The 11,565-nt window shown below is 18.6% G+C and overlaps 2 protein-coding genes across 2 annotated transcripts, besides 4 other annotated features; one reads left to right on the top strand and one right to left on the bottom strand.

The window, feature by feature from the left end:
• Positions 1–1,861: 1,861 nt before the first annotated feature.
• Positions 1,862–2,408, top strand: PGAL8A_00041500 (fam-g protein; the record flags this gene model as incomplete). The annotated part of the gene is made up of 2 exons (XM_028674430.1): positions 1,862–1,936; positions 2,067–2,408. 2 exons carry the CDS (start codon positions 1,862–1,864, stop codon positions 2,406–2,408), a joined length of 417 nt encoding a protein of 138 aa, XP_028530783.1.
• Positions 2,409–3,812: 1,404 nt separating this feature from the next.
• Positions 3,813–4,229: a repeat region.
• A 569-nt stretch (positions 4,230–4,798) lies between these two features.
• Positions 4,799–5,199: a repeat region.
• Positions 5,200–6,083: 884 nt separating this feature from the next.
• PGAL8A_00041400 (fam-g protein) lies at positions 6,084–7,024 on the bottom strand (the record flags this gene model as incomplete). Its single annotated transcript, XM_028674429.1, has 2 exons — positions 6,084–6,818; positions 6,950–7,024. 2 exons carry the CDS (start codon positions 7,022–7,024, stop codon positions 6,084–6,086), a joined length of 810 nt encoding a protein of 269 aa, XP_028530782.1.
• A 2,551-nt stretch (positions 7,025–9,575) lies between these two features.
• Positions 9,576–10,151: a repeat region.
• Positions 10,152–10,766: 615 nt separating this feature from the next.
• Positions 10,767–11,350: a repeat region.
• The last annotated feature ends 215 nt before the right edge of the window (positions 11,351–11,565 follow it).

The raw sequence follows: 11,565 nt of genomic DNA, 5'->3' as shown, positions 1-11,565 counted from the left end.
AGTTTACACTATATCTCATGTATGTCACATTTGATAATATATTCTTAATTTTTTATAAAAAGATAAAATAATAAAATATATAAATATTTTTTTCATATCTTGTTCCTTTTTAGAGCAAGGATTTTTTTTTTTTAGATGCATTAATTTTTGAGCAACTGTTTTTATTAAACGTATTTACTTTTAGTGATAGTATTTTTTTTTTTTTAGGTACTTACTTTCTTTATGCTTTCATGTGTGCCTATTTTCCTTGCAATATAACATATACAATTAAAAATGGTTTTTCTATATTTATCTAAATATATTTTAAAATAGGTCGATAATATTATTTATAGTCCAATAATTGAGTTACTTAGATTTTATAAGAAAGATAAGGAAAAATAAAAGAATAGCAATAAAAATGTTTATAACTAAAATATAACAATATAAAAAATAAAATAAATACCTTCTCAATAATAATAAGTTATCGATTATGTATAAAAAGGCTAAAAAAAAAAGGCACATAACATTTCTTTTCACATTTAATTAGAAAATAATGATAATGCACATGCAAAAAGATATGTTATAATTCTGTTTTATATTTATTTATTGATACATTTTGTATCATAATGAAAATATATATCCTTGTATTTTCTAGGAAAAAATTCATTATATTTAATTAAAGATACATCGTTTTAGTTAATATAATAAGTAACATTTTTATTAAATTTAATGTTTGTTCTTATGATTATTAGTTATAAATAAAGAAATTTTATAAATATATATTTTTACAATATGTTTAATAAAGAAAAGAATTTTCTTCACAGTTTTTAGATTAATTTAAATAGTAAATTTTCTAAAATATAAGCAATCATTTTTGAAACATGCTTTTTAATGCATACATATGATTAAAAAAAATAGTTTTTTTTTTTTTTAAAATGTAATTAATTTAGAGTGCTTTTTTATATGATATATTATTATAATTTCTTCAAAATAGATATATTTTCACTTTTTCTTTTGAATTTGTTCATTTCATAATTTTTTTTTTTTTTTTTGTGAGAAGTAATTGAAAAAGAAAACTTTTTTAAAAAATAACTATATATATATATATTATATAAACATATATTAATAACAAATATAAAAAGAAAACATAAAGATAAAAAAAATATAAAAGAAAAATTAAAATAGTTACATTTAAAGCAAAAACATGCACAATTAAAAATTAGTTTCATATATAATTAAAAATGACTACAAATATAGTACACTGTATGAAAAATACATGCATAGAAAAATTTTTAACTTATAGTTTTTTTTTTTTTTTTTTTGATGGAATTATAATATATCTAATATATCTAAATTTATATCTATAAATAACAAATACCATATATAAAATAATTTAAAGTTTAACGTGATTCACAGAAAAAAAACTAATAGTTAAACAAAAAAAAAAAATAAAAAAAAATTAACATTAAATATATAACATTTATAATTTTAATTTATTTCAAATTAACATTAAATAATTTTTTTATCTACTTTAAGGATGAATATAATTTTAATGAAATATTTTTAAAATAACTTTACATATTTTAAAATTTTTTTCTTTAACTTATAAATATACGTTCTTATTTATTTTATTTTTTGAAAAGTTAATAGTTTTAATCTTACATAATGTAAATGTAATATTATGTATAATTATGAAAAATTAAGAATTACATTTCATATAAACGAATAATTTTTCACCTTAAAAATTTATAAAATTTACAAAAGTCACAATAATACCTAAAGCAATATTACAAATCTCTAACTTATCATTAGTAAAGATAGAAGCAATTTTGTAACTGGATTAATATCTCTAACTTTAATATTAAATTATAATAGTATTAAAATGAAAACATTTACTTTATATTTAAAAATTTTTACATTTCTTCTTTTAATTTGGATATTCCCTTCTTTTTACAAGGTAAGATAAAATTCATATAAAAAAAACACATATAAATATATTTTATTTCTAATCATTTTAAAAATTTTACTCAGTTTATTACTATAACAATTGAAAAAAAATTTTAAACAATTTTTATTTAATCCCATAGTATGATTCCAGTAAGTCTTTGATTAATAGAGATACATTACAAACAAGAATTGGGTTAAAACACGAAAGAATGTTAGCAGAGGATGATATATCAGAAGAAAAATCATATTATATTAAAAAACGTGTAGAACATTATCCATCTGGTGAAGAGGAGATGATACTTCATGAATTGTTTCATTTAATGGATATATATTTTACATGTTATAACGCTAATATTAAATCAGACTTTGAAATAGAAGTTTTTTTAAAAAAAGAAAATGAAATGAGAAATAAATGTAGAGATAAAATATTGAATACTTATAGAAATAATATTTCATGGTCAAATGTATTACCAGAAGTATAATTGACTCATTAGTATCGTAATACAAATGGAAAAAGGAAAAAATTAATTGATAGAATTTCAAAAAATCTATATTTATATTATGAAAAATTTTTATGTAAATATAAATAACAAGAAAAAAATAAAATAAAAAAAAGAAATAAAAAATTAAAAACTAGAAAATTGGATAAAAATAGACTTCGTTAAACTTTATTAAAATAAAAATTAATATATGAAAAGAAAATACATAATAAGCCATGGACAAGTGCTAGGTAAAAAAAATCAATATTTTTCTTTACATTTTTTTATAGAATTATATTTTATTTTCTTTAAAGAAGAAAAATAAAATAATTAAAAGAAAAAATATTTTTAGGAAGAAATATATTTATGAGAATATATTATATTTTTGAGAGTAAAATTTTTCCTGTTAGTGATATTAATATAATTTATATTTTTTTTTGCTCCTTTAAGAAAAAGAAAACTTGAATAAATGAAAATTATTCATTAAAAGTTATATTTGAATATACAGTACTTAAAAATAAATGTTTAATGAAAATTTATGTTCATAATAAAAATAATAAAATTTTTATTAAAGAAAATAAATTCTCAATAAGTTACATAATTTACTGTTTACAGGTTTATAGTATCTAAATTACATTTAAATTCATTAAATTAGTAGAGAACGTTATACATTTTCTTTATTAATTATTCTATTTATTACCTGATTATTAATTGCTCGTTCAATGACTTTAGTAATATTAAAAAACAAAATAATAAAGAAGCATAGAGAAAAATTTACTTATTTTATTTTTTTTTAATTAAAATATAATACAAATTATTCACTTTCATTAATTAATATAAAATAATAATTGAGTTATTTAATTACTAATGTTATTAATTTACCCAATATGCCATGCATATCACGTTTTTACATTGTATTTTTAATCTTCCAAAAAAAAATATTCTAGATCATCTCCATTAAAAAAAAAATAATTTTTTTTTAAGATAATGATTATTTTTTAAAAAAAAAAATAGTAAAAAAATTATTGTAAAAAGAAAATAAATTATTTTTTTTTTCCACGTTAGTGTTACAACAAAAAAAAAATATAATAAAATATATCTATATTTTTTTTTCTTATATTTACTTTTAGAGAGAGTAGTTTTTCTTTTTAAGTGTACGCATTTATGTGTTCACCTTTTCGCAGCATTCGAACATGCTGATTTATTAGTTGGATGGTTGGTGACTTTGCTAGAGTATTAAAAAAACAAATTAATAAAGAACATGTAGAGTTTCCTCTACGATTTAACGTATTTATATATATTTTTAAATACTTTGATCGAGTGATCCTTAATTATGTTATTTACTTTGTTCAGCATTTGGTTCATAAAAGGCTTCATTAACCTTTTTGGTAATAAAAAGGATTAGCTATTGGTTTATTAACTGGGTGTTCGTGGACTTTACTATAGAACTGAACAAACCAATTAATAAAGAGCATGTAGAGATGCCTCTACGATTTTTGTATATTTATATATATTTTTAATATGTTTTGAACAAGCGATTCTTTATTATGTGCTCTACTTCCTTCAGTATTCTTTAATTTCAATAAGCATTTATTTACTTTAATAAAAATCCCTATTTTTATTAAAAATTTAAATCCTTATTGAATATTGACTATTAATTAAGTGTAAATTATTCATTTCTTTGTTATGAGTTACGTTCAGTAATTTTAATATATTGCTGTTGAATTAACAAACATAAACAATTAATAAAAATGCATATAAATTATATGAATATTAATTACGTGAAAATTTTATTATAAAATGTATAAAATATTCTCTCACAAATTCAAAATATAAATATTATGCAAATTAAACTCTTTTATAAACACATTATTATCTTTTGTAAAATATATTTCTCCCTCAATAAATCCCTTCTCTTTCCAAAAAAAAAAAATAAAATTTTTTTTTTTTTTTTTTTTTTTGCATCAAGAATTTGCATGTACACTATATATTTTCCACACAACTATTACCGCTTATTCTCAAAAAGATTAATAATACATTTTATTAACTAACATGAAATTGCTAAGTAAAAAAAAAAGAAAAAAATTAGTTAATGGTTTTTTTTATTTTTGTAATTTAAATGCACAAAAAAAAAAAATTTTTCTTTTTTTAAAAGGAATTTAGTTGTCGAAAAATAGAAGAAAAAGTTATTGACTAAGAAAGTTTATTGTGGTGTATTTTTGTTTAAATTTATATAAGAAAATTTTATGTTAACTATAATATAATTTTTGTGTTTTGTAGTACTTGCGTAATTTAATTTGAATTTTATCAATTATTTATGCTTGTTAATTTGAGAGCAATAAATTTGAATTGTTAAATATAAATCATAATATAAGTAAAATAAATGTAATTAATGTTTTATTAATTTTTTATTCATTACTTTGCTAGAGTATTGAAGAAAAGGATTAACAACGAGCATATAGAGTTTTTTCTACAATTTAAATGAATTTAAATATGTTTTTAATAATATAAACCATTGAAATGTATATGGTCTCCTTCATTGAGCATTTATTGTTTTTAAGAGGGATTTAATTATTTTAATAAAAATTCCTATTTTTATTAAAAATTTAAATCTTTATTAATTATAGTTTTAAATTACATATATTTTACTTATAATGTTATGATTAATATTTAACAATTCAAAATCACTTCTTGCAAATTATAAAATATAAATAACAAAACACAAAATAAGTTATACAATACTGCAAACACGAAAATTTTATTATTGTTAATATTAAATTTTCTCTTTAAAATTCAAAGATAAAAATTTTCCACGAAAAAACTTCTTATCAAGTTTTCTTCTATTTTCTAATAACTTGAATATTTTTTTCACACTATTCAATTCTTTTTTTCTTCATTTATCTAGTACTTTCATGTCTGTTTATTTTCCATACAGCTATTAATTTTTTTCTCAAAAACGCTAATAATTCCTTTTATTAACAAATCTTTAACTCTAATAATTCTCAATAAAGACTTTTTTTTTTTTCCTTTTTGTGTCCTTTTTTTGTTATGTAGGTAAGCTGGTAATAGTTCTGCATCCAACTTTTTTTTTTTATCTTATCCTCTACGTTTACTACCTGATTTATTTACTTTCCATAAATTACATTTTTAATTTATTAAATTATCGTTAAATGAATTTTCTAGAGTAATGAAAAACAAATTATTAAAGAGAATATGGAGTTTTCTCTAATAATTAAATTGATTTAAAATCTAATTTTAATGATATAAACAAATAAACCGCAATAATACAGTTCACTGTAAATTTACTTTGATAAAAATTATGTATTCTTATTAAAAACATATATTCTCATTAATTATTAATTTTTAAGTACAAAATATTTATTGCTTTTTATAAATAGTTTTCAGTAATTTAAGTTCACTGCTTTTAAAAATAATAAAAATTCTTAAAAATAAAAAAAAAATTTTAATTATATTAATAACACTTAACGAAAATTTTATTCTTAAAAATTAAAAAATATTCACATGAAATTTTTTCTTTCTAAAAAATTTTTCTCATATAATTTTTTTTTTTTAAAAAATAAAATATATCTCTATAAAAAAAATTTAGACAAAATATTAACTTTTCTTTTTTTTAACTAGATCTTGTGCATGAATAATCCTATATTCTCTGTTAAATCATTATTTTTTATCAGGGTAAATATTTTCAATCCTATGAAAAATTACATATTTCATTAAATCAAATTTCATAGAATTTATTATTTTTTTTATCTTATCTTTCTTAGATTCGGATTCTGCTTTATTTTCTCTCATCTCTTTGTTAGATTCGGATTCTGTTTTATTATCTGTCATGTCTTTCTTAGATTCGGATTCTGTTTTATTGTCTGTCATCTCTTTCTTAAATTCGTATGCTGTTTTATTGTCTGTCATCTCTTTCTTAGATTCGGATGCTGTTTTATTATCTGTCATCTCTTTCTTACATTCACGTAAAAATATCTCAAAATCTGAGTCAAGTTCTTTCATAATACTTTCAATTTTTTTGTTTTTTTCTTCATCTGGAATATCACATCGACGAGGAATTAAATATAGATCATTAACCTTCGTAGATGAAATTTTATTAAATTCAACATTCCATTTTTTTTCTTTCCATTTAGAGTCCATTCCACTTGTTTCTTTATCAAATCTCTCCCAATATTTTGGAATAATGACCTCATTCCATTGATCGTACGGATCCTTGTATTGAACCGGATTTTCACATTTTTTTTCTTTATTACCTAATGGACTTTCTTCTATGCATTCTTTAGTGTATGTTTGCTTTTTTCCTGATATGTTACCCTCTGCTAAAACTCTTTCATATTTCAACTCATTTTTTTTTTGCAATATATTTTTATCAATCAAAGTTTTATAGGAATCACACTATGAATTAAATAAAAATTTTTAAAAGAATGTTTTTTATTTTTGGAATAGTAAATCAAATAGAATATTAAAAATAATTAGAATTAAAATATATATATATATGTATATTTTTTGTAAAAATTTTAACTTACGTTATAAAAACATTGATGCATCCAAATTAAAAGAAGGAATGTAGTAACTTTTAAATAAAAAGTTAATGTTTTCATATTAATATATTTATAGAATAATATTGAAGTGAAAGTTGTTAATTCAGATGTAAAATTGTTTCAATTTTCAATAATACTAAATTATGGATTTGTAATATTAATTTAGATAATATTATAACTTGTATTAATTTCTTAAATTTTTAAAATAGAAAATTATTCTCATATAAGAAATGTAATTTCTAATTTTCTATTATTACATATCATATTATGGTTACTTTAGATAGGAAAAATATTTTTAAATTTTTAAAAAATAAAATAAGAATGTTAATTTACAAATAAATGAAAAATATAATAAATCGGATAAAGTTATTTTAAAAATATTATATTAAAATTTTATTTATCTTTAAATTATGTAAAAAAATAAAATATTTTTAATTTAATGCATATAAAAAATACAAATCATATACGTTTAATGTTAAAGGATTTTTTTAATTTTTATTTTCTAAATTACTACTCTCTGTGAATTAGATCGAACTTTAAATTATTTTATATACGGTATATTATGATTTATAAATATAAATCTTCGTATATTATAGAGATATATCTCCATCAAAAAAAAAAAAAAAAAAACTCTATAAATTAAAAATTTTTATACGCATGTATTTTTCATACAGTATACTACATTTGTGACAATTTTTCACTTAATATAAAACTAATTTTTGTTTGTGTATATTTTTCTTTTAAATATAACTTTTTTGATTTTTCTAATATACTTTTTTTTATCTTAATTCTTTTTTTTTTATTTTTATTATTGATAATTATTTATACAATATATGTATATATTTATTTTTTGTTATAACTATTTTTTAAAAAAAATTACTTTTTCAACTATTTGAAAAAAAATAAAAAAAATTTATTAAGTACTTAAATTCAAAAGAAAAAGTGAAGATAGGTATTTATTTTTAAGAAATTATAATAACAAATCTTATAAATAGCACATTTAAAAGTCAAATAAATTAATTACAATTTAAAAAAAAAAAAAAAAAAATACTATTTTTTTAATCACATATTTAAAGTAAAGAATATTTTTTAAAGAAAGTTCTATTTTTTGACAAATTTACTTCATTTATTCTAAAAATATATTTTTATAAATTTACTTTTTTACGAGCAATACTTATCAGTTTCAAATTTAATATAAATATTATTTACTGAATGTAAAAATATATCTTTAATTAAATATAATAGATTTTTTCTTATAAAATTGAAAAGAATGCATTTTTATCGTGATTTAAAATATATCAATAAATAAAGATAAAGCAGAATTATAAAATAACTTTTTGCATATATATTATTATAATCTTCTAATTAAATATAAAAAATATATATTTTTTTTTTTTTTCTGCCTTTATATATTTATTTGATACGTGTGGATTATTATTACGATGTATTTATTTTCTTTTTTATTTTTAGTTATAAATGTTTATAGAATAATTTTTTATTTTTCATTTTACTTACGAAATTTAGATAACTCATTTATATAGTATAAATGAATTCAACAATTGTCCCTTTCTAATATAACTCTTTTCTTAAATGTTTAAATTTCATAAGACATCACTGTAAATAATAATGGAAAATTTTAATAAGAATTTTTATTTTTTAAATTTAATTTGTTAGAATCTTTGATGTATTATTAATAAAAAGTGTTGTGTATAAATACTATCATTTTTAATATTTTAACACTAATTTTTCTCTAAGAAATAATCATAAATTTAATAAAAGTGTATTTTTTATGATTTATGTTTTTTTAATATTATATGTAAAAGTTGTTCTTACAAGTAAAAATATGTAAGATATAAAAGTTTCTTACATTTAACATAGATATTACATGATATTAAAATAATTTGAATAGTGTGTGTATTGCAGATTTACAAACGTAAATTATCCATATAACAGTTTATGAAGTATTAAAATTATTATAATTATTATAAATAAGATAATATTCCTAAGGAAAAGAAATTATTTATAGCTCTAATTTATTAATGGCTGTTAAAATACTTTTCTCGTGTCAACCAAATAAATTAATAAGAAAAATGTAGTGTAAACTCTACTTAATTTTAATATAAATTATTTATTTTTATTAATAAACATTAAATATAACTTATTAGTTAATTATATTTTTTTTGATATAAGCAACACTCCAAAATATAATTTTCTTAATACTACATTCTAGTTTAAAATAAAAATATACATTCTATAGTAGTCTTCACATTATCCTCCCAAAAAAAAAAAAAAATCTAATTTTTTTTTAAAGATTACATTTTTATTTTTGTAATAGAAAAAATATAATCATAATATATATTTTTTTTTAATTGTAAATACCCACATAAAAAAAATATTATTATTTATTTATTTTTTTTTTAAGTGTACTCACTTTAAGTGCAATTAAACATATACATATATTTTTTGTTTACATACTTTTTGAATAACTATTTTAGAGCAGACATTTATGATAGCAGATTGTCCTTGCGAATTAGCATGCACAAAATAAAAAGTTTTTATTCTATTTATTCGTGTAAATATTATACAAAAAAGGTCAATAGTATTGTTTATAGAGCAATGTATTAACCAATATAAACAATATAGGTAAGGCTAAATATGTTCACTATGCATTATGAAAACTTAGTGACATTTCGCGAAAATAAGGTACAATATAAAAAAAATTATTTTCAATAGTTATAACTTTTGAAATGTTTGATTATTATATTAATGTTTTTATGGTATTGATTAAAACTTATTGCAGAGGCCTTATAGGAATAGATTTTATTAACACTAGAAAATTATATGGTGGAAATTAATATTTTTAGAATTTAATTTAGAATTTTAACGGATTCAGATAATTCAAAAATGTCACGATTGTTGGAGAATCAAATCAATAAATAATGACACTAATCTTAACTATATAATTTTATTTTGCATTAAGTCATTGGAGGATTATGAAAGTTTTTGTGTTATTTCATCTTATCAAGATATGATTGATATTGTAAGAGAAAAATAATATTCCAATAGATGTAGTATGAATAAATAACTTATCTACTCACTATAAAATAGAATAGTTATATATACAAGGAAGATATAAAACTTATTTAATGTATTTCTTTCGTAGTAAATTTACTGGATGCTGTAGAGTTTATTTATTAACTGGGTATTCGGGGACTTTACTATAGTACTGAACAAACCAATTAATGAAGTGCATGTAGAGATGTCTCTACGATTTTTGTATATTTGTATATATTTTTATTTGCTTTGAACGAGTAACTCTTAACTATGTGCGCTACTTCGTTCAGTAATTAATATATATTGCCGTTGAATTAGCAAAACATAAACAATTATTAACAAAAACAAAATAAATTATATAAATATTAATTATATGAAAATTTTATTGTTATATGTATAAAATTTTTTTTTACAAAATACATCATCCAAAATATTTCCTTTAATTCCTCACTAAAAAAAAAAAAAAATTTCTTTTTTTTTTTTTTTTTTTTATTCATATATTTTTTTAGTAACAAATATTTTAAGAAAATTGATTTTTTTTAATCAATTTTTTTCCTGATTATTTTTACATTTTTTTTATCAAATATTTTTTTCCTGACAGTCTTTGTACTTTCTTTTTAAAAAGTACAAACAAAAAAAAATCATCATTTTTTTATTTTTGTGTGTGTATGCATGACCAACTTCGTATACTTCATTTAACTAGTCCTTTTATTTTCCAAAAAGTTTAATGAAGCCTTTTATTAACCAAGAGTCAATAAAACTTTAAAGAAAATTCAACAAAAATTTTGCTGGATAATTATTATTCGATATATTGAGGAATATATCACGAATTGTTTAGTTTATCAGGTAATGTATAATAAGATGATTTAGCCTAATAACCAGTAATTATTAAAATCTAATATATTTTATATGGTCTCATTATATATCATCGGATTCAAAACGTGTAAAGAAGAAAATTACTATATTCAGAAGGCTATAAATCACTATTCACTGTTTATGTTAAATAGTGTCATTAGAAAGTAATGAACTACTATCTATACAATTTCTATGATTACAAACATCTAAATTCCTATATTTGGATTTCCCGGTAGTATTATTATAGATCGTGCTTCTATTTAAATGAGTTAAGAACTTCAGAAATGGGTTACAGGATAATTACAAATAAAATTGTACCATACAAATACTCGTTATCCTCAAAGGAATGGTATTAATGAAAGATTTCATAATAGTCTTAATTATATACTTAAGATCATATATGAAGAAAAAGATACACCTGTTGGTGAAATGATAAAAAATGCATTATTGATATTTAATAATACACCTCACGGAGTTGTTGGTTAATAAAAGGCTTTATTAACCTTTATGGAAAATAAAAGGACTAGTTAAATGAAGAATACGAAGTTGGTCATGCACACAAAAAAAAAAAAAAAAACATGATCAATTTTTTTTGTTTGTATTTTTTTTAAATAAAAAAAAACAAAGATCGTCAGGAAAAAAAAAAAATTGATAAAAAAAAAAAAAAAAAAAAAAAAAAAAATTGAAAAAAA

This window comes from Plasmodium gallinaceum (assembly GCF_900005855.1).
Source record: "Plasmodium gallinaceum strain 8A genome assembly, contig: PGAL8A_v1_32, whole genome shotgun sequence".
NCBI classification, from domain to species: Eukaryota; Apicomplexa; class Aconoidasida; order Haemosporida; family Plasmodiidae; genus Plasmodium; species Plasmodium gallinaceum.
Note: the sequence above shows the minus strand (reverse complement) of the source record. Positions and strands in the feature narration are given on the sequence as shown.